This window comes from Camelus ferus, chromosome 21 (genome assembly GCF_009834535.1).
Source record: "Camelus ferus isolate YT-003-E chromosome 21, BCGSAC_Cfer_1.0, whole genome shotgun sequence".
NCBI classification, from domain to species: Eukaryota; Metazoa; Chordata; class Mammalia; order Artiodactyla; family Camelidae; genus Camelus; species Camelus ferus.
This window is the reverse complement of record NC_045716.1, coordinates 4,414,166-4,438,759: the sequence shown is the minus strand read 5'-3', so window position 1 is coordinate 4,438,759 and position 24,594 is coordinate 4,414,166. Positions and strand designations below refer to the sequence as shown.

The 24,594-nt window shown below is 33.7% G+C and overlaps 1 protein-coding gene across 5 annotated transcripts in view; it reads left to right on the top strand.

Moving 5' to 3' along the window:
* CEP350 (centrosomal protein 350) overlaps positions 1 to 24,594 on the top strand; it is a 122,655-nt gene that overhangs the window by 34,832 nt on the left and 63,229 nt on the right. For 3 of the 5 annotated variants that reach the window (XM_032463607.1, XM_032463605.1, XM_032463609.1), the window contains exons 7-15: positions 181 to 294; positions 2,980 to 3,093; positions 6,589 to 6,735; positions 8,011 to 8,672; positions 9,459 to 9,580; positions 12,638 to 13,692; positions 15,102 to 15,252; positions 16,608 to 16,780; positions 22,745 to 22,931. In XM_032463607.1, the coding sequence (XP_032319498.1) occupies positions 181 to 294; positions 2,980 to 3,093; positions 6,589 to 6,735; positions 8,011 to 8,672; positions 9,459 to 9,580; positions 12,638 to 13,692; positions 15,102 to 15,252; positions 16,608 to 16,780; positions 22,745 to 22,931 (2,725 nt within the window). The remainder of the gene's footprint in view (positions 1 to 180; positions 295 to 2,979; positions 3,094 to 6,588; positions 6,736 to 8,010; positions 8,673 to 9,458; positions 9,581 to 12,637; positions 13,693 to 15,101; positions 15,253 to 16,607; positions 16,781 to 22,744; positions 22,932 to 24,594) is intronic. The other 2 variants (XM_032463606.1, XM_032463610.1) reach the window with 1 other exon arrangement.

The window sequence follows — 24,594 nt, the reverse complement described above, 5'->3', positions numbered from 1 at the left end:
TGATGAAGTGCTCTGGAGTTAGATAGCAGTGATAGTTGCATAACTTTGTGAATAACTAAAAACCATGGAGTTGTACACTTTAAAAGAATGAATGTTATAGTATGTTATATTTCACAGGGTATAACAAAACTTCCAATGCAACTTTGATAAGAATGTTCTGTATTGTTGGTTGTATATTAGGCTTCAATCCTTCAGAGACCAAGATTCGAACACCTGATGGGAAAGTGTGGCAGGAGGCTGAGTTTCAAAACATGAGTAGAGAACTGTATCGAGACTTAGCACTTCATTTTGCAGGTGAGAGTGGAGCTTTCTTAGGTTTTGAGTGTTTTATCATACTTACTATCTAACTTGTAATACTAAATTTAAAAGGGTCACCAAACTGAAGATATTTCCTTTTTTAACTGCATGGTACATATACCAAAGTTGTGGTGGTATCAGTCATAAGGCTCTCTTAGCCACTAGGCTCTGTTCCAGGGCTAAAATTAGCATTTATAGCTGATGAGACAGAAACTAGGCTATTTTTAAACTAAGGGACTTTCATAGTTGGGCTTGTCTGATTTGAAGGAAACATAGCAGAGTCTACTTGAATTTACTTCTACTAGACCTCTGAGATCTTTGAAATGGCCAGTAATTTGTCAAGCAGCAGATAAACATACTAACAAGAAGGCAGTCAGCTTACAAGGGTTCAAATTCTGGCTCTGCCACTTATTAGCTGTGTATATTACCTGTGCTATATAACCTCTTTTCCTTGGTTTTCTTATCTGTAAAATTGGTATCAATATACCTCATAGGACAGTATCATTATAGGCTAGTGGAATGATGTATGTCAAAGAACTCCTAGAGAGGTCTGCCTATCATGGTCTGCCTTCTGTTTTGTTACGTTGGATGAACTCTGCCTGTGCTTCTGCCTTAAACAAACCCATCTACTTGTGTTTTAGATTCCATTTGCTCTTATGTATTTAAGGACATTACTTCAGCCCCGTTTTCTTTCTTTTGCATCATCAGGTTTTCCCTCTGGATGACGCCATGCCCATTAACATACTGTTACTTCAACATACTGTTACTTCAACATACTGTTATAATACTGTTATTTCAGCCATCATAAAAGAACCCCTCTTTTCAGCTTCTGCCTTGCTTCTCTCCTTTTACTTACAGCAAAACTTAAAAAATTTGCCTTATATTCATTGTCTCCAATTTTTCTCCTCTGTTTTACTCTTGAATCCTTTCTATTAGTTTTTTGCTCTTACTTCTCTGCAGACTACTGTTACCAAGATTATTAATGGTGTCCACATTGCTGAATCCAGTATTTAATTCTCATTTGTCATCCTACTTGATCTCTCAGCAACATTGGACATGACTGATCACTTCTTCCTTGAAATTCGTCACTTGATATTTTTCTAGGATACTCTAAGTGTTTAGTTTTTCTCCTTTTTACTTGTTTTTTCCTCTAATCAGCTCTGATCTCTAAACATTGCTATGCCACAGTCTCAGTACTTGGATCTCTCTTTCTCTTTTCTTCTCTTTATTTTATTTTCTCTCCCCTTCCCCTTTCTTTTTCCTTTAAAATTTTAAAAAAAAATTTATCTACATACAAACTAGGCAAGCTCTTCTGGTCTCAGGACTTTAAATATGTCTGTTGCTGATGGTTCCCAAATGTATGTCCCTGGCCAGATTTCCCTGAACTCAGACTCATTATCTAGCTGTTAACTCCACATCTCTCCTTGGTTGTATAATAGACTTCTTAAACTTGATATATCCAAAATGCAGCTAGCTAACTAACTAAATGGGCTCTTGATACACCCCTTAAACTTACTCGTCTGGTAGTCTCTCCATCTTAGTTAATCCTATTCTTCCATTTGTTCGGGTCCCAAATCTTTAGTCATCCTTGACCCCTCTGTTTCTCTTATACCTTATATCTATAATTGTCTGAAATACATCTAAAATATAATGGATTTCCTCTACCACCTAGGTCCAGGTCACCCACCATCAGTCTCTTGGCAGAATTACTGCAGTAGCCTTCTAACTGGTTACCCTTCTTCTGCCCTTCTTCTGATGAGTCTGTTCTAATCACAGCTGGGAGAGTAAGCTTGTTAAAATTTAATTTAGATCATATCACTCCTTTGCTCTAAATCTTCTAAAAACTTTTCATCTCGTTCTTGGGTAAAACCTTAAGTTCATATAATGACCTATGAAGCGTCACATGATCTGGCCCTCAGTTCTGTCTCTCGACTCGACTCTGCTTCTTAATATTCTTCTTTGTCCACTTCACTCACACTGGCCTCTTTGCTGTTTCTTAGATACTAAGCATGCGCCTGCTTTACAGCCTTTGACTTACACGTAATTCTGCTTTTCCCACAATGCAGATTTCTTTATGTATTTTAAAGTACAATTATTCACAGCTGTAACTGAAATTAATTTTCAAATTTATATCTATAGTCAGTATATTTCCCCAGGCTGGAATTTAAAAATTAGTGAGTAGTAGTTTCTTTGTGAAGTACCTTGACGTATTTCACTAGCATAATCATAAAAAGGCCTAATTTAGGAATATTATATTGAATTTTTTATGAAGTTTTATTCCAGAAGTTCATGAATATCTTCAGTTAAGTAGGAATTTTTAAATGAAATATGTATCTGTGAAAGTGCTCACCTCTGAGGTTCTATAAATGCTGTGATTCTGGCTTGGAAAGCACTGCTATTGTAGCTTCTTCCAGTTTGTGAAAGTGAGGTGAATTTCTCAAGGGTTTCCTGAAAAAAATAACAAAGAGTTGGAACCTAACAGTGGAGTAATGGTCTTTAGACCTTTCTGCAAGAGGATTTGGCATTGTAGCTTTTGGGTCATAGAAATAGCCTCAGGTAAGCTTTCTCTCTCCCTATCTGAATCATATACTTTATACAGATTTTTCATACTGAGGGGAGGATTAGTTGGGTATCCAGGTAGCAATCATTATTATATTTACTGTAAATGTTTCTGCTTTTCAGATGATAGCTCTATGAAACAGAAACCTGCTGAAAAAAGTAAAGAGAAGAAAGTAGTCAAGCCAGTACGAAAAGTCCAAAAGGTAACACAGTTATCCAGTCCAGAATGCAAAACAGGTTAGTTTTCTCAATATCGGGCCCATTCTAAAGTTACATATTATTGAGATGGCATCTACATGGAAATAAATGTTCTCATTATTTGGCACATATGAAAATACAGTATATTTTATGTGTCATTATTTTGTATATGTGTGTTTTATTGAAGTACATTTGACATAGAGTAAATTGTACATATTTAGAATGTATAGTTTGATAAGTTTTCATTTATGTATATATTCATGAAGCCATGTGTTTTCTGACACCTTCCCATATTTTTTTCTATCATTTTTAATAGAAATTAACCAGATTAAGGGTAATGATTTTTATGTAGTGAACTTTTATACACAAAAGGATGACTTATGACTATTGCTAAGTCCCTTCACTTATTCTCATAAGAGAAAAAATGTTACACAAAAAGTATGGCAGTAGTAGTCAGGCTGGACTCCGCATAAATCAAGACAGGGAAAAAGAGAATTCCCTAGTTCCATAGTGGTTAACATTTCAGGCTCGAGCCATGTTGTGCAGATTAGTAACCTGGCTCTGTCATGTCTAGCTTTGTTCCTTTGGTAAATGAGTTGATTTTAGTATCCTTTGGTTTCCCCAGATGTAAGTGGGAAAGCAGTAGTTACTTCTTTCACAGGTTGTGGTGAGAACTAAAATAGTTAATAACAGAAGCACTCAATGTAGTACCTGGCACATGGTAAGCACTCAGATGTTAGGTATAATTCCACTACTACTAATTATTATCATTTCTGGCTATACCGATAGTGGCTATTTAGTTTGTCATATTTAAGTCAGTGAGTAATTTGGGCCAAGAGTGGAGAAAGCTGGGAACTTGTCACTTTCAGTTTGGAGACATTCTGAATCAGTCATTCATACATTCATTCTTTATGCACATATTTTTGAGCACTTGCTGTATGTGAGACACTGGGCTATTCCAAGTTTAGGCAATACAGTAGTAAGCAGGTTGCCCATAGCCTCTGCCTTCCTAGAACTTATAATCTGGTCAGGAAAACAGTAGATATGTAGTTACAATAAAGGGTAGTGAATGTAGGTTAGGGAATGTACCAGGTCTTAAGGGAACATGAAATAGGAATGATAGGGCACTGGTTTTTGACCAGGTGCTTATTTTTGTGGTGATAGACTAATCAAAAGAGTGGCAAGTAACATATTTTGTGACACCCATTGTTAACTCTAGATGTCATAAAAGGATGATCCTAGCTGTATACAAATAAAAATTAAAATATTATAGGAACATGAATTAACTGAATGTAAATGAAACTAATTCTTACATTAAAAAATAAAGTATTATTTTTCACATGCTGTTAGGTAATACTGTTGTCAGGGGCATATTTTGAAATGAAGCACTGAGACCACTAAAACTTACAAATACTGATCTTGGATTGTATTTATCCAGCTTTGTGATGTGCTAATCCCTGTGTATGTACTGTGGCAATGACGGAGGCAGTCATTAAATGCACCTAAGCTGTATTAATAGTTTATCTATAACGAAAGTCTTCTTTTTGTACCAATGACTCCATGAGACTATTCCACAAAGCCAGAATTTAGAAATAACCACCCAGCATATTTGGAAGCCAACATTTATAAATAACTACCTATTCATGGTTGTTTGCTCTTGATTCGGAAAATTAATCTGAAATCGAAGAGAAGCCTGTTCTCCATTTTGTTTAAGAACATAAGATTTCGAGGGGAAGGGAATAGCTCAGTGGCAGAGCTTGTGCTTAGCATGCATGAGGTCCTGGGCTCAATCCCCAGTACCTCCATTAATTAATTATTAATTAATTAGCCTAATTACCTCCCCTCCCCCCAAAAGAAAAAAACCATAAAATTTCTTATAAATAGATTAAATAATAGACTTTAAACCTTTAAAATATTTTAGATAGACTGTATAAGGTTAATAACAATGTGCAAAAACATTTCTAAAGTAAATAGCACACATTTGTGATTCAGATTTTTTTTTAATTAAAAAATGTTTATTCCTTTCAGTTTTATTTTAGGTATAATTGACATTACAGCACTGTATACTTTTTGGTGGGGGTGGTACTTAGGCTTTATTTATTTTTTTTAATGAAGTGCTGGGGAACCCAGGACCTTGTGCTTGAATAGATGTGCACTCTACCACTGACCTATACCCTCCCGCTTTGTATTTTTTTAATAATAGATGTTTTCATCAAAACTGTGCTTCCATTTAAACTTTTAAATAAGCCCTTTTAAAAGAAACTCTAAGTGGAATTTTTAAAAATTATAAATACAATAAAATAGCATCACAGAAAGCTTGAAAAATAGAAAACATAAAAACTACCGCCGTTAAACAAAATGTTAGTATTATTTTGTGTATTTTCTTATAGCAATTTTAAAATCATAACAGGTGATTGTAATCATTGTGTACATAAAATTTTACCTTTTTCCTTTAGCATCTCACCACAAGAACATTTCTTATAGAAATTGTAATTTGTAATGGCCAAATTTCTGAGTACTGTGAGTACTCCATCAAATAGAAATATAGTTTAATTAATTTTTCACCACTCAGTATTTTCGATTACTTCTGATATTTAGAAGATTATACAGTGAAATTTTTCATTTTTTCTTTCTATTGGATACATTTGTATTACTTGGATTCTTTGCTCAAGGGAAATGAACACTTTGGGGGCCCCTGACATGTAATACTACATTGTTGGTTTTTTTTAAAGAAACTATATCCACTTAACCTTCAACAAGCATTGTATAAGTAGAGTGAATTTATTGTAATTTTATCAACTTTGGCTATGTTTAAGTTACTATTTTGAAATAATGCTCTAATTTTAACTTTTTTACAATCTGAAACTAGTAAATGAAAAGTTTTTCTCTTGGTAAACACCTGTATTTATTGGTATATACTTTTATTTTTATGAACTTTTATAATGAGGGCAATTTAAAGTGTTGATGATATTTGCTTGTGAAATGTCATTGTTTTATGCAGTAAAAAGTAGTATATATTGTTGGTATATATCTGTAAAATACACTGTGCAATTCCCTGTAATGCCATCCCCTTCAAAGGTAATCATTGTGAACGGTTTGTTATGTGTTTCCTCAAATTTTTTTCTATGCTTAGATTAAGTCATTTGTTCACTCAGCAAACATACATTTTAGAATGTGTCAGGTACTGTGCTGGTTTTTGTAAACCAAACACTTAGTACAGTTAAGACATATTTTTGTTTTAAGCTAAAATTGTTGGATTCAGTGCCCTAGTTCTTGAGGTTTCAGAAATTATTAATATTTGGTATTTCACTTTCAAAGCATTTTACACCTAGTATTTGAAGTGTGTGGGTAAATCAATATTTAAACAAACTGTTTATTGATTTTTGGGGACTCAAAGTTTAAAAATAAAATTAGACTGTAAACCTTTTGACTTTGGCGTAAGATAAGTGAAGGTTTAATTACAAATACTTGTATGGTTGAGTAAGATGTACTTCTTAGAGATAAAATTTAAGTTTTAAATTTAATATATTTTAGGTAGCAGTCATCTGATAAGTACGTCTTCTTGGCGAGATGGACAAAAATTGGTAAAGAAAATTCTGGGACCTGCACCCAGAATAGAGCAAAAAGAGCGAAGAACAGCGTCAAGTGACAGAGGTGGAAGAGAAAGAGCTACTAAATCTGGTGAGTAACTAAGTTATTAAATTATCTCAGTCATTAAAACTGTTGAGAAAAGCAGTTAAAAGTTGCTTGTGTAAGTACTTTGAGAGGTGCAAATACTCTTTTAAGAATGCTTTAGAACTTTGCTTTCTAATTGTAAATGTAGCTCAAAAAAGGAAGAAATATTCTATTGGGCTTGTCTGGATAATTTCCACATAAACAGATGTTACGGTGATCTTTATTAACAAGTTTGCTTGTGTTATATTAACTATATTTAGCTGTCATTGTGAATAAATTGCAGAGCATCATTTAATCAACTCTTATTAGACTTTTAGGGACCTTTAGAGAATCAGGTCTAATTTGTCTTATCTCTGCGTTTGCAAACACAGGTGGACATTCATAAGGTTGGATTTCTTTTTGTTTGACAGATTAGGAAACAGGCCCTGGGAGAGAAGTGATTTTTCTTGAGGTTATATAGTCAGTGGGTGGCAATATTTGATATAGATCCCCAGCTCTTTAGTTTGACCCTCAAGTCCATTGCTTTTCTCTTTTTGAAATGTCTTGAAATAACTAGTTTATATCATTTGAAATAACTAGATACTTTTTCATGAACATTAATTTTGGGAAATGAAATATAGATACCTACAAGCCAGCTTTTCTTTTCAATAGCTAAAATTTGCCTCAAATAATTTGAGCTTCTGAAGTGAATTCAGTAAAAAATGCCATTTGGTGTATGGCAGTCAATATTTATTTTGTATCTGTTCCTCTTCACTTTCCTCTAGCTTATAAATAAACTTACATACATTCTCAGTTTTAAAATTTAGCCACATCAACAAACATTTAGATGATAAAATGATTGTTTCTCTATATTCAGTTCTTTCTTTATTCATTGGAGAATTGTGGCAGTATAACGTTGGTTTTTAAACAATGTTTGGAGGCTTAGGGAGGGAGAGAACTAGTAACATTAAATATGCACATGGGAGAGAAACAGTAATTCTCTGTTAATATTAATAGTTAAACATTCATGACAATAGCAAGATCTGTCCTTATTGCAGAAATATTAAAAGATGTACTTTTTTTAAAATGCCAAGGAAATATAGTTTCTAAGAATATTGAAATTCCTCTCTTACTGCAAAAAGGATGTTTTTCTTTCCTTTAAAATATTCTTTAGAAGATTTTATAGGATGTTTGAATTTGAGTTTAAGATAAAGCAGAATTCCCTAATTTTCTCCTTAGTGCAGTAAATCTTAGGCATGGATGTAGAATTTTAGTATGTCACTAACAGTTCATACTTTGCAGGGGGTCATATTGGAAGAGCAGAATCGGATCCTAGGTTGGATGTTTCACACAGACATCTTCCACGAAACTCAGAACGTTCAAGAAGTAGAGCTCGGTCAGAAAGTAACGTAAAGAAATTAGCTCCCTCTCTTCCAGATAATAAACAGGAGGAAAATGCTGCCTTAAATAAGGACTTTTTACCTGTTGAAATTCGTGGAATTCTTGATGACCTACAGCTGGATTCTACAGCTCAGACTGCAAGGCAGGAGACAGGAGAGTTACAGAATCAGAAGTCATCAGCGTCAGTACAAGCTCCTCGGAGTCATAGCCCAATAAAAAGAAAACCTGACAAAACAACAGCTAACGAAGAGCCCCCCGTTATTTCCAAAAAGCGCCACTATGACACAGATGAGGTACGGCAGTACATTGTTAGACAGCAGGAAGAAAGGAAGAGGAAGCAAAATGAAGAGAAGAAGGCTCAAAAGGAGGCCACTGAACAGAAGAACAAACGATTACAGGAGCTCTACCGGAAACAGAAAGAAGCCTTCACCAAAGTAAAAACTGTGCCGCCTTCTGAGCCATCAGCAAGTAGGCGGCTGCAGGACACTTACTCCAAATTGCTAATAGAAAAGTCATTGCTTGAAGAGCCAGCTCATCAACCTGTTACACAGGAAACACAGGTAGTGGTAGTGACAGAAATACAAAGGGAAGTAATTCGTGGTTAGGAAATACTTCTTTGCTATACTATTTAAAAATTACTCACCATTCCTAATATTCAGGTGTATGCTCTGACAATATTTATAGTAATGATGGCCTCTCATGAAGTTTATTCTATATGCAGAGTAATTTGAGAAATATGATTAAAAATAAGTACCCAGTTTCCTACAGTGCTTGTTACTGGTATGTTTGTCTCCTCGTTGCTGTTAGTTATATCCTTGCCTGGTTCTATTGTATTACTGAACAGATAAAGTTAGACTGTGTTAATGAAAAACCTAGTTTTATTATCTGTTCTGAAATTAGAGAATATCCTACTTTAGTGTGCTAATTTTACAAGTATTGCTATTGTTTTTTAAGGATAGTAAGAATTACATTTGAGTATATACCATATGCCGCATACTGTTTTAAAGGCTTTACAGGCTGAAGCTTCAGTAACTCCTCAAAACCCTGAGAAGGGTAGGTACTACTAGTATTTCCACTCATTAGGTGAAAAACTGAGGTTTGGAAAGAGTATTAACTTCCTCCAAACTATGCAGTTAGTGTTAGTTGTTGGATTTCATGTGTAATTTTGCTGCTACCTGTAATGGCTGTTTTTAAGACAGACAAATTTGAATTGGTTTTATTTGAGAGAGAAAACCTCCTGCATTTCATGATCTTTTTAAAGTTGAAGTGACTTAAGATTTATCTTATGTGCACCTTGAATATGTCTTTATGGGGGGAATCAGGTAAATTTGATGTCCTTTTTTTCTTAGACCAGACCAGGGTATCAGCCATCTGGAGAATCTGACAAAGAGAACAAAGTGCAGGAACGTCCCCCAAGTGCATCTTCCAGTAGTGACATGTCTCTGTCAGAACCTCCACAGCCTCTTGCAAGGTAAAAAGGGGAGAATGCAAGATGATTAAGATTCGTCTTTCCCGTGAAATTTGGGATAGTGTCTATGCTCAGTGAATTTTGTTGATTGACCTTCTGTGTGAACAAGAGGTTTATTTAGAAATTGGTTAATATCTTCTGATGGTTGCTTACTGCATGCCCTACTCTGTTGTTCAAGTTTTACCTATTCTTTAATATCTAGTGTAAATGTCAGTTCCTCTTGGGGATCACCTGCCATTGGAAGCACGCTTGCCTTCTCTGACCTAATCACATGATGGAAGTTGTTGGATAAATGAATCACAGTGAAATTAGTATTTTAAAGTATTTGTGTTGAATAATTTTCAAAAGGCATTCCCTTATCCATTACTATGGAAAATTTCTTCATATGACTCGTATATCAATGCATCTTACTTCTCAAAAGCTGTATTTGGATATGCATATGAACACATGGACAGGGACTAAGAAGGGATTTGATCTGATTTCAGATCGGTGATTGAGGGCTATTTTACTCTAAGAAAAAATACTTTTTGCTGTAATGTTTGCAATAAAGTAAAAAAAAATTATTTGTACGTGAAAGTTAAGGTGATTTTCAGATTACATGATTATAAATTATTCCTTGAAATAACCATTTTGTGAAGACAAAGATTTTGAAATTCTTCTTTGAGAATGCACAAATAAAAATCTAAAAAAATAAGAAAAAACAATTCTGATCACTTTCCAGTTTTGGGTTGATACATATGGTCCTCTTGCCCCTCTTGCTGTACCCCTCCACACCAAGAGAATAATGATATTGATAAAAATAGCTAACACTTATTGAGTGTTTGTAAGATTTCAGGCACTGACCTAAGTGCTTTGCATGTATTACTTTATGTAATCCTTGTAATTCTTTGAGTTAGGCACTGTTATTCTTGTTTTATAGAAGAGGTAATTAAGACCTAGAATTTAATTAACTTTCTCAAAGGTCAAAACTTTAAAGTTGAGATCACTTTGAACTTAAGCAATCTGGTTCTAGAAGCCTATACTTTTAACCGCTCTACACACTGTCTCCCAATAAGTGAAATGTTTCATATGATTTATTTAAGGTTGTAAATACATTTCAAATTTTAAGCATAAATTAAAAATTGTTTTGAATTTGAACACCTTTAAGTACATATACTCTACAGTTAATCTCTGTCCTGTTCTTATTGTCAGACATATCCTGCTGGCTTCATGTATTCAGTTCTTTCCTTCTAACTCTAAACAAGTTACCCAATATTAAAAAACAACCAAATATAAATCAGACTATTCCTAGACATGATTACCTTGCACCTGTTTCTCTCCTTTCTTTTAATATCAGACTTCTTTGACTTGAGATCAAAGAACCTCTTGCCTCCACTTTTCCCTCTACTTGTTTCTTAGCTTCCCTATTCCTGTTAATAGTTTTAACATATCTTGGTTACTTTATGCTTAAAAATACAATATTTCTTTTTATTACCCTTCACGTTCCATTATTTTGCGTTAGCTACCTGGAAAACTCCAAATTACATATCTGACCTTGAAGATCTTGAAGATCCAGCTCAAAAGTCACTTTCCTTGGCTAGCAGAGTTCATTGTTCCCTTTTCACACCCCACTGAACTATATATATCTTTGTATCAGTGCTTATGGCATCATGTTTTAGCTGTTGGTTAGTCTCTCTCTTCCTCCTAGATCTTGAGAAACTGAAGAGTAAGGATTAAGTCTTAAGTGGTTTAAGTCTTTCCATTTTTGACTACCACTGTTCCTCTACAGTCAAAATTGTCATTCTAAATACTTGGATTTTTACTCAGCAATACCTTTTTCATCTATAACTTCCTTTGTATTCTCATTACTGCTAGCTTGGTTTGGACCCTAATAACCTCACATTTTGCATTTGTAATAGTCTATATTCTGTGGCATAGACTCTCTGCACTGGTCTTCCTTCCTTTACTCCATTGTCATAGCAGCCCTTCTGTATAAAAGACTGCTGCAGCATAACCTGCAACCAAACCTTGCATAACATGCTTTTCAGTTCCCTTATCACCCTGGTTACTCTCCTCCAGATGATATTTTTGAACCCAATTAGTAGGACTTCACATTTATTCATACTAGTTTGGTATAAGTTTGCAGCCTGTCTAAATAACTTTGAATCATAATTTGATAATTTGTTGGGTTTGCCATGCCTCCCAGCTTTCTGTCATCTATAAATTTGATAAGCATATCTTCATGTCATCATCCAAAAATAATGGACAAGACCAAGGACAAAACCTCATGTTATTTTTTCTAAGGATCTTCTTAACATTTAACACCAGCCTTTTATCTTTGTATAGTATCCCTTAATATGCAGGTTGTCTATGGTCTGGAAACATAAGTGAATTATCTAATGTCATCTAGGATATCTTTATTCTGTTTCTAAACTTTATGGGTGTCCTACCCAGTATTCTGTATTTCTATTGGTACTCGTTTGATGTTCATCAGTTTTTCTTAGAACTTAGAGATTGTAATAATCTCATTTCTTTAGTATGTACAATGTTAAACATAACTGTTTGGCATTTATTAAATATTTGTTGATTAGAATAATATCATGCCTACATTAATATTTATCAATCTTAAGCATTTCTCTTTTATATAACATTATTTTTAAAGGGAAGGGTAGAGCCAGTATTGTAAAGAATTGCTAACAGAGTTTTAAAGTTATAATGCCTTCTCTTTAATAGTTTAAAAAATGTCTTAGTTGAAGAAAGCAGTTTAAAAAACGGTATGTATGATAAGATTCCATTTTTGTGAAAAAATAACACCGAACACAGCATACATGTAGAAAAATGTTTGGTAAGACATAATTCTAAATGAAATAGTAATAGTGCTTCTTTCATTGTTTAGCTATGAGTGATCTTTATCCTTTTTATCCTTTGGGGGTTTGGTTTGTTTGTTTGTTTGCTTTGCAGTGGCTATGCATTGCTCTTCTAATAAAAAAAAAAAAACAAAACCCTGAAGTTTAAAAGAAAAAAAAGGTGGCTTAGTTATAAGGTCCTGTTTAACTAACATATTGTGACTTTCATTTCCAGGAGAGACTTGATGGATCCTACGTGGATGCAGCCTGACAGACTGAGTCCACGAGTCCACCATTCTCAGCCACAGCCTCTTGGTGGAACAGCTGGAAATTTACTGTCCCATCTCTTGAGTCTAGAGCATGTAGGAATTTTGCATAAGGATTTTGAATCTATTTTACCAACTAGGAAGAATCATAATATGGCCTCAGGGCCATTAACTTTTACACCTCAACCATATCTGACCTCACCAGCTGCTCATCCAGATGCCTTGTTAAAACCTAGTGCTAGCCAGTATAAGAGTAAACTGGATCGTATTGAAGCCTTGAAAGCAACAGCTGCTTCTTTGTCTAGCAGGATTGAAAGTGAAGCCAAGAAATTAGCTGGGGCTAACATTAACTATGGGTCAGTATGGAACACTGATGTGCAGCAAACACCCCAAGAAGATGGACCTTGGACCAAAGCTATAAGTCCACCTGTGAAAGAGGATGCAGAAGATGTTTTCTCTGCTCGAATTCAAAAGATGCTGGGAACCTGTGTATCTCATGCAACTTTTGATGATGATCTTCCTGGTGTAGGCAATCTTAGTGAATTTAAAAAGCTTCCTGAGATGATAAGACCTCATAGTGCCATATCAAACTTCAGAATGAGATCCCCTGGCCCCAAACCGGAAGGGCTGCTGGCACAGCTATGTAAGAGGCAGACCGACTCCTCTAGCTCTGATATGCAAGCTTGTTCTCAAGACAAAGCCAAAATGTCTCTTGGTTCCAGCACAGATTCAGTTAGTGAAGGGCCTCTTCTTAGTGAGGGGAGTCTGTCTGAAGAAGAGGGAGTCCGAGATGGAAGGCCCTCTTTGAAGTTAGCAGAAATCTTAAAAGAAAAGGAATTTTGTGCTGGAGAAAGAAATGCTTATGAACCCATCAAAGAATTTCAAAAGGAAGCTGAAAAATTCCTGCCTCTGTTTGGGCACATAGGTGGTACACAAAGCAAAGGACCGTGGGAAGAACTGGCAAAGGGAAGTCCACATAGTGTCATTAATATTTTTACAAAATCATATAAGTTATATGGAAAAGGTGAGAAAAATAAGTAAGCCTTGTAATATTTGTATGTTAAGGTAGATTTTTTTTTGCAATTCTGTACATGATAATTCTTAACTACAAATTTTCATTGTTCGTTATGAGGATAATGGAGATTTATTATTGTCCAAATTAATCCAGATTATCTGCAAGCTTCAACTAGAGTATTGTCACTTAATCTTTAAAATCTTAATTTTTAGCTGATATTGTCATATACTGCTACTTGATTAGTAGTTGTAGAAATTTTGGTCTAATTTAGAGAAATTCATAGGTGATGTTCAGGATTGGTATGTATCAAGTGTATACTAGGTTTGCTGTGACCAGAGTTATGTATTTAGATAGAAAATAAGTATATTTCTTAATACAGTGACTTGTGGATCAGTTGGCAATACGATAGCGAAGAATTGAGAAGGGCAACTGATGTAACATTTCTAATATGGAAATAAATCTGTTACTGTTTGTCAAAACTAATTTTAAAAACAGACTTTGAACAGTAAAGTATCTATATGGTTGGGGTCTGAAACATTAACTTCTGAAGTTCCCTTCTTACCCCTGAAATCCTGCAACACAGCTTTCCTTTTCTATGATGGACTCAATTCCTTCAGGGCCCTTTCTCTGTTCTTCCTACCATAGGTGGATTCTACCCACCTTATGCTAACATAACCTTAGAACTCCCAGGTTGGAGAGTGAGGCTGAGCCTTACGAAGCCTGTGGACAGCCTGGTTTTTTATTTCCATTCTGCGTAGTGAACAGCTTGACAAATGAGTTGATTTCATCTGTTCATCTTACGTTTAATTGAATATCACATTGTGTTTTCCTAGAGTTCATATTTAGCCACTTCATCATGGTTTTGTGCAGGTCTGTATGTGCTATTGATCTCTTCTGTTTAACACTTATTTCTATAGGTGGTACTTTTAAAAGTTCTTTGGATTTTCAAATTCTGATGAAAGCAAAGTGCTTTTTAAATCAACACCCTCAATTTTTTTCCACAAGAAAATTGGATTTGTTCTTAAATCCTTCTATTTGATTTTCATTAAGATATTTTAGTTATGCTGAAATATTTAAAGTTGAAATGTATCTCAAATTTACTTCAAAATAATCTTTGGGGGAGAGTTAAGAGATGGAGGGAATAGGAACTTTGAAACTCGATTGGTCGTGTGTTGATAATTGTTAAAGCTGGGTGATGGATGCATTGGTTTCATTATCCAATTCTTTCTACTGTTATGTATGTTTGATAACTTCTCTAATAAAAAGTTAAAAATACACTGTTAGGTGTAAAGATAACTTGAAAAGAAGCACTAATAAAAAGCAAACTAAAATGTCCCTAAAACCATGCTGTAGAGTGCTTTGCTTGTAGCATATTTAATTGTTGTTTTAAAACACATTTCATTTATTACACTTGCCAGGGCTTGAAGACAGGCTGGAAAGAGGAACGTCAGCACCCCGTCCTTTTAATGCTGTTGCAACCCCTCTAAGCAGTGTTTCATATGAAGATGATTTTGTCTCCTCTACAGGGAGTGGGACTTTGACAGAAAAAAAGTCAGCTCTTGAGCCCAAGTAAGACTATGTTAACAATATAGAATAAAATCTGAAGAGTGAGAAAAATGCACGAATGAGAACTGTGGTCTGCATATTAGTCAAATTTTGCTTGTTTAAAGATATAAGTAGAAGCTGCATAGCATAGTGGTTACTAAGACTATGAGCTCTGGATCCAGACTGTGTGGGTTTAAATGCTGGCTCTCCTGATTATTACTTGTTAGTCTTTGGGCATATTGCTTAATTTCCCTGTACCTCAGTTTCCTTCTCTGTTGAAGTGTTAACGAATGTTCAGTGAAATACAAAGTGCTTTCACAGCCCCTGGCCCATGGTAAGCCAAAAATATAGGTTGTTAAATCAATCTGTGAATTCCCAGTAGAGGTTAGTATTGGAAAAACTATCCCATTGTATATTAATGTAGGATGATTAAGAAATGGTTTTCTGTGATTTAATTGAAGATGACTAGATATATCTTTGATTCCTGATCCCAAGTAGTTAGTACTTTTTTTTTTATAATTGGGGTAATGTCTAAAATTTTACAAAGCTTTGAAACATAACTATTATAATATTAATATTTATTGAACACTTAATGTACAAGGCACTGAGAGGACTGAGTGGGCTTTACCTGTATTAACTCAATCTTATGATTAAAAACAAAAAACTCAGGCAGTTTTTTTATTGAAGTGAAACCAATAAAAATGGGTAATCTAGACACATAAGAGAAAAAATATAATATTTTTTTCATTTTCATATTTCAAATATTTATAACATTTTCAATATACATTGAAAAATGTGGCCTTAATTTCTTTTCAGGTTGATAATTTAATATAGTATAATTATTTTCCTTCTGATCATATTATAGAGAACAATAATTTAATGTGTTCTACTTCAGCCTAGAAATAAGACGTAATAAATTGTGCTGATTGATGATATTATTAAATGTCACATTAAATCCTTACAAGTCTTAATTGAAAATTTTAATCTTTTATTTAAAGCTCAAAATTTAAAGCTATACTTTTGTGATAATTTTAATAATACTTATTTTCAGTAATTCAGCTAGACAATTTTTAAAAGAACATCCAATAGTTTTTTGTGCATTACAATTTGTAAGTTGTGAAGAAAATTATATTGAATGTGAATAATTACAGATTATTTTATATGATAAAATATTGGGAGGATATTAAATGAAATTAGGGAAGATATTCTCTCTGGTGAGGTCTGATAATCCAGGTTTATAGTAGTAAGAAAACAAAAGTGGAAGACATCTTTGATTACAGTTATATTCTCCTTGCGACTAAATAAATTTTAAAATATATATAATTTTAGCTGTGATTTAGAACTTCTTTCTTTAACCACCATTACTCATTCTTTGACAGTTTTGGTAGTAACAGTTTAGGCCTTCAGGAGGACCATGCTAGCAGGAAGTCTGCCTATGATCTTTCCTCTGTGGACGTTACCTCCCAGCACTCATCAGGGGCCCAGTCTGCTGCATCATCTCGTTCATCTACTTCTTCTAAAGGAAGGAAAGGAAAAAAGGAAAAGACAGAATGTAAGTGGAATCCTACTACATGGTGATTTTTCTCTCTTACCAATGATTCTGTGATAGTGATCTGAAGTTATGATTTGATTCCATAGGTTAGATTAATTTCTTTATGATAGTGTAATTAGCTTTCATATTTATCATTTACAATACCTTTTGATATATAACATTATGAATCCTTTGCTTAATACAAAAGGAATACATTTACAGTGATAAAAAATTAAGGATTATAGGTAAATAATCGAATAAGAAATATAAATCCTTGTTGACTCCTCTGCTCAGAGATAACTGCTGTAAGGTTTTTGATGCCTGTTTTTCCAATATATACATAAAACTATACACAGTCCCACATATATCTTTATTTAAAATCAGAAATGAAATCATATTATTCTGCAACTTCTTTTTAAAAAATTTATATAATAATATGTCTGTCATTAAGTGTAATACTCAAATTTTCTTATTTATAAAATAAAGATGATTACTCGATGCTTCAGATGGTAATTTTGAAGCTTACATATATAATGTGTACATCTCAGTGCTTAGCACAGTAGCCGGCCCTTTGGCACTCTTAAATGTTTTGATTGAGGAGAATACCTTTCAGTCCCCTCCGTTCTGCTCTTGGCTGTAATGACCTCTGTAAGCCTAGAAGTGAGAAGACACAGTGATTAGGCAGAGGCCACTTAAGCTCACAGAATGGTCCCTAGGGAGTAATTTTGCTTCCAAAATTATTTTTCCTAATAGTGAAAAATCACTTATTGAGTTAACAACAACAAAAAAAGACAGGGGGCAAAAATCAGTAAATACAGAAAACTGTTTAAAAATAAAAAATTACCTGTATTCTTTCCATCTAGAGATAGCCAGATTTTATTTTATTGTGGTAAAATATACATAACATAAACTTTATCATTTTAACCACTTCTGAGTGTGTAGTTCAGTGCTATTAAGCACATTCGCAGTGTTGTACAACCATCATTGTTACCTAACTTCAGAACTTTTTCATCATCCCACACTGAAACTCTGAACCCATTAAACAATAACACCCCTTTCCTCCCTCCCTCCCTCCAGCCCCTGCTATTGTTCTACTTTCTGTTTCTATGAATTTGACTACTCTAGATACTTCTTGTAAGTGGCATCATCCAGTATTCGTCCTTTTGTGTCTAGCTTATTTCATTTAGCGTAGTGTCTTCAAATTTCATCCATGTTGTAGCATGTGTTAGAATCTCCTTTTTGAGGCTAAATAATCCATTATATGTATATATCACATTTTGTGTATTCATTCAGCAGTTGATGGGTATCTTGGTTGTTTTGACCTTTTGGCTATTGTGAATAATGTGGCCATGAACATTGGTATATAAATACTATTTGACTCTTTGCTTTCAGTTCTTTTGTGTGTATACCCAGTTGTAGACTTGCTGGATCAAAAGGCATTTCTGTGTTTACTTTTTTGAGGAACTGCCTTCAGTTTTCCGTAGCAGGTCAACATTTTACATTCTCACCAGTAATGCACAAGGGTTCCAGTTTCTCCACATCCATGCTAACACTTGTTGTTTTCTGTTTTGTTTTGTTTTTTTAAATAATAGATATCTAAATAGGTGTGAAATGTTAACATTTTTAGTAAGAATCCTTCCAGACAATCTGTAGACATATGGAAATAGGAAATGGTACATGTATGGGATCACATTTTATGTGTTTTGTTCTGTCAGTGGGTTTCAGATACCTTTCTCTGTTAGTAAATATGAACTACCCTTTGGTAATGACTACCTAGTGTTCTGTTATTTGAATATATTGTAATTTATTTAGGCAATTCTCCATTGCTGGACATTTAGGTTCTTTTCTTTTTTTTTCTATTATAAACACTGTTGCGTTGACTGTCCTGATAAATGCATCTTTATGCATTGGTCTGGTTCTTTGCTTTAAGGAAATATCCTAGAAGTGAGATAATGGGGCATTGATTATGCCATGCTTAAAATTTGGAAATATTTTGCCAAAAAGCTCTTCAGAAAGCTCGTGCCACTTTATACTTCCAGTGTGAGAGTGCTGGGAGAAATTATTTCTTAATCACTGACCTAGTATAACTCTCTTGCAGATTGGAAGTGTTCTGAAAGTCTTTGGTAGGAACATTAGATGTCATTTTACCAACACTTTCCTAAGTCTGTCTTTTCTTGTGGAATACTGATTCACTGTGATAGGCTGTCTCATAGGTGTTCTGAAGATAAAAGAGCTTCATGGCTCCATAAATTTGGGGAATGCTTTTATAGACTTTTTTCTTAAAGGATTCAGTAATACTTTTAGTATGCTAATATGCATTATTTATTTTAGGATAAGGTTATAATTTGAAGTATTTTCCAAAGTTATTTGCCTACAGAATCATTTCTTCAGCCAGCATGTTACAACATTAGATAGAATTCAGCTGAATGCATTTTGGGAACTGCTGATCTTGCTCAGTCCTTGTATTTGGCAGTTGTCATGTTTTGTTCTGTTAGTGTTTCACCTAAGATCACTGACTAGTTATTGGTAAAGCCTAGATTCTGACTTCTGACTCCTAAATCTGGTTCACCTTCTATTACAGTATTCTATACAACTTAAGATATTATGATGTATTGAAAATATGAGCATAAATAATATGATTCAATATAGGTTTTTAAAAATTATACTCTAAAACGTGATTAGATGAAATATAGGTGGTATTTGGTGGCTTTCTGTTTTCCCTTATTCCCTCTCACAGTGCCTTAGAAGAAACCTACATGTTCTACTTTCCACAGCATCAACTTAAACTTAGTTTCTCCTTCATCCCTAAGTTCTAAAATCAGTGTGAATTTTGTTGTGTATACTCCATCTGGTGGTGAAAAAGAATGTCTACATGCTCACTCAGCTCTTCAGTGTAGTTGAAAATAGTTGGTAGATTCAAGTAGTAAACATAAGAAAAATTTTTTTATCTCAATTAAGTTTAAAACATATAAATATACTTTCATTTGCTAATCTTTTAAACTAGGGCCAAACTTTTTTTTGCATATGCGTCTCTTGATTGGAGTTTAGATTTTTTTTTTAATAGACAACTTTTTATTGAGGTAAAAGTGACACACTGTTCTATTAGTTACATGTGTACAATATAATGATTTGATGTTTGTATATATTGCAAGAGTATATATATATTGTCTACTTAACATCTGTTACCATATAGTTACAAAAATTTTTTTTCTTGTGATGAGAACTTTTATGACCTACTCTCTTTGCAACTTTCATATTATGATACATATTTAAATATTAACTGTGGTCACTATGCTGTACATTACATCCCCATGACTTTTTTTTCAGTTTTATTAGATTAAATTGATACAATTTGACTGTACATATATAATATATTGCATGTAGATACATACAATATACTGCACATATTTTTTAATGTACATGTATGTACTGTTCATTGTTTCTAAGAAAGTTTAGAGCTTTAGCTTTTTAGCTTTACCTAGTTATCAAAGGAATAAAGCCAACCACAAAATAAGAATCAACAGAATGCAGTACTCCAGTCATAAAGGACAGTCAAATGTGCTTTACACGTATTCAAGAAATCAGTCATCTAAGTTATAAATTATAAGTAGTTCATTCTTTCTTGCATAAACTGTTGTATTGTCTATAATTTCTAGTTGTTTGAAGTCAAGGGCAGTTTTTAAATTCTGTATTTTCAAAGAACAATAGTAACTGAATTAAATGTTCTTATAAATGAATCCATCTTTATTATGGAAAAATTAGAGATAAACAGTATTAACAGCTTGCTTCTAGCCTAGGGATCATAAATTTTAGATTATAGAATCCTTTCTAATTGATTAATAATCCTGTAGATTATTTGTGCATTTTTCTCCCCATTGTGATAATGCAATCAGTGTGTTTAATTCATGGTACACATCTTCATGTAGCTTCCTAGTATGAATTACTGTGAGTCACGTGGAATTTCTGAGTCAAGGGTGATGGAAAATTATTTTTATATGTTTTTTGAGTTGTTCTCCAGGAAGGATATATCATTTTGCACTCCCTTGGAAATGGTGTATGAGTATTATTTCCTGTGTGTGTGTTGAATGACACTCACAGTTTCATTACTTTAAAAATATTTGCTAATCTGATCATGAAAAATGGTATCTTATTGAAGTGATTTGCAGTTCCTTAGTTGATAGTTGGGTTTAATACTTCTCATATGGTAAGATCGTTTTCATTTTTTCTTTTTTAAACTAAATTTTAATGAAAAATTGTTACCTTATTACTATCACTAAAGCATAATATAGCATTATTTTAAAATTTATCTATTTTTATGTCATAAAAAAATACCTAACATAAAATTTGCTTTTTAACCATTTTTAAGTGTACGAATCAGTGGCATTAAATTTATTCATACTGTTTGCAACCATCACCATTATCCGTCTCCAGAACTTTTTCATCATCCCGTATGGAAACTCTGTACCTATTAAACAGTGAATCCTCTTTCCTCCCTCCCCGCTGTCCCTGGCAGCCGCCATTCTACTTTATGTCTCTATGAGTTTGACTAGGAAATTTAACCATTGTTAAGTGTCCAGTTCAGTGGCATTAAGTACATTCACATTATTGTGCAACTGTCATCATTATCCATCTCCACAGCTGTTTGATTATCCCAAACTGAGACTCTATATCCATCAAATAATAGCTCTCATTCTCCCCTCCCTTGGAACCCCTGGTAACAACTGTTCTATTTTGTGTATCTCTATGAATTTGCCTACTCTAGGTGCCTCATATTAGGGTTTAATCATACAATATTTGTGACCTGCTTATTTTACTTAGCGTAATGTCTTCAAGATTCATCAATGTTGTGGCATTTGTCAAAATGTCCTTCCTTTTTAAGGCTGAATAATATTTCATTGTGTGTATACATCATGTTTTGTTTATGCAATCATTGTTGAAGGACATTTAGGGTGCTTCCACTTTTTGGCTGTTGTGAATAATGCTGCTATGAACATGAGTGTGCAGCATAATTGTTTTTTCATTTTTCCATTTTCTTTTGATATTTAACCATATATCTACATTGAAAAAAACTGTTAGCTGCCATTAACATGTGTACACAACTCTTTTTTTCTGCTTTTTTTAACGTAGCAAGTATTTTTCTGTGCTACTGTTGAAACATGTCATGAAGGTGAACAATGCCTTAGAGTTAGAGTCATGATGTCTGAGTTTATGTCCTATTTCTGCTATTGACTGTGTATCTTTAAGTTATTTAGCCTCATGATCTCTAGTTACGTCAGTAAATCAAGCATCTGGTACAAACCTCATAAAGTGTTTGAGCAATAAGGTAATATATATGGAGTGCATTTTAAATTACAAAGTGCTATGTAAATATTCAAGTTACTGTCATTGTATAATTTAGACATTTCTTCTATTATTGGAAATGTAGGTTGAAATATTTTAAATTATAAAGTTATACATTGAATGTTTTCATTAATCTCCTTAAGATAACTCTGTAAGTAAGATTATTCTGAGCCAGAGAATATGGACAGTTTTATGAATCTGGCTACATAGTTCTTGCCATTAGAGTTTTTCAGAAGGATTGTGTAAGTTCAGTTGGCAGTTGGTACCATTTTTCTCTCACCTCTGGGTTTATCCTTTAAAAACTTCTTTTCATGTACTTTTTTAAAATAGGGATAGAGTAGTAATTTATCCTTGGTTAATATGTTTGTCTTTTTTTTAACCATTTGCTCTAAAAACAGTTTATTTTTTAATAGCATGTGGGGCATGCTATTAAAAAGTATTATTAATGGATGAAGCTTTGCATTCCTTAAATGGAAGTGAAGAATGAACTGCTTTATTTTAGATATGAAAAACAATTTTCTTTAAAAGTCCATTTAAAAATACTCTGGTCTGTACTCTTTGTTATTTTATTGAAATCTATGTATTAGCTATCTCTCAGTAGCTTCTAATATTGGGAATCAGTTTTGTAAGAAATTTACTTTGCAGGGCTGGATTCACTCACTGGAAGTATTCAGAACTCACTTCTTGATGAAGAAAAAGCACAGTCTGGCTCAGAACGTGGCTCTCATCAAGGAAAGAAATCGGGGACCAGTAGCAAACTTTCTGTCAAAGATTATGAGCAGACTCCTGACACTGACAGCACTTTGGAGGATCTTTCTGGGCATTCTTTGAGGTAAAGTAATGTATATTCTATACTGTGATTCATATTTATTTGAAATTATAATATCATTAATGTCCAGAGAATCCACTTAATAAATTTCTGTATTTTCTATATTTTTTGTGGCTCGATAGCTCTAGTCTTTTTTCTGTATTTTAGAATATGGTCATTTTTCACCTAAACTATTACAACCTCTCCCACAGGATTTCTCTGCCTCTGGGACAACCCACTTTTCTATTCTAAATGCCATTGCCACAGTTTTCTTGACTCAGTCCTTTGACCAAGCAACTTGGGGTGCTTTGGGAGCTCGCAGTTACCCCATAGAGCAACACTAAGAGCTGAACTTTATTTGAAGTATTATCACTAGACTACCAAAGACTGTCTCATTTCCTTTGTCTGTCATTTTGCTTCCCAGCTATATTCTTCCACTCTTTCACCACAACGACTTATCCTCCTTTTGATAGCATTATTTACACCTCTGAACTTTCTCTCCTGCTCAGCTTACTGGATGATTCAAGCAGGTTTTGAAATCTCACTGTTATATTGGTCATGGAGCTTGCACACTGTGTTTTTTTCCTTCTTTTTAATATCATATGCACTTAGCCTGTTGCTTACAAATAACTATTGCTTCATGTGCAGTCCTGCTCTGTTCACATGATTTTTTATCTGCTGTAGTGCTTTTGTCCTTTTGGAAATTTAAGCTCTGAGAAGACAGGAATTTTTTTTTTCTTGTAAAACTAACAGGGTGCTTTTTCTAGTATAGTGACACATAGTCATTTTTAATGCTTTCATGTTGCAAATAATGCTGCATCATTAATATCATCATTGCTATATTTAAAAATTGAATTTTATTTTCTTTGTCAGTGATTTTTGGAATTCAGAAAACTTTGCCTTTCCTTAAGAGATAATCTGATGATTTAATTGGAAAAATCTACAAAGTTAAACATTTCTGAAACAGAATTCATACCCAAATAAGTTGATAAATTCTCCATACTGTAGTCTAGACCTCTTATTCCTCACCTGTGGAGATTCACAGTGGTGAAATTAATTTGAGACTTTGATACAAAGGAGTCCAGATTTGTAAAAAAATATTTAAGCTATTTTTTTTCTTAACTTATTTGGCTGTAGACACTGCCTCTACATTCTTTCCCTTTGTTTCCTTTTTATTTTTTGGAAAACTTACTAACATCAATGGAAATGCTAGTCTAGGTGAGTCTTCTCAATGCAGAGCAAATACAAATTCATCTTATAAAATCATACTATGAGATTCAGAGAAAGTACTTTGTTTTGATGCTGTGTTGAAATTCTTTCATGGAAATCTTTTAGGAGACAGAAGTAATGTTAATTCCTTTTGTGTTCCATAAAAGAAATTGTCAGACTATTAAAAATAGTATTTCTCTAAACCATCAGTAGAAAATTAAAGGTCACTGTAAACAAGTGGGTGCCTCTCAAGACTACTTTTGTTCAGGTATTTACATTCTAGTATAAGAGAAATGTTTACTTTTGAAAACCATCTTGTAATTTTGTTAAAGCTGAAAGTAAGCTTGCATTAATATGTTAGAAATACGCTAACTGCGCTAACATGCTTTATAGAGTATCTTTGAGTAATTTAGTCGATAAGTAAATGATGCAAAGCAACATGCTTCTTGTTATGAGAAGCAATACCTTTAATGAGCTT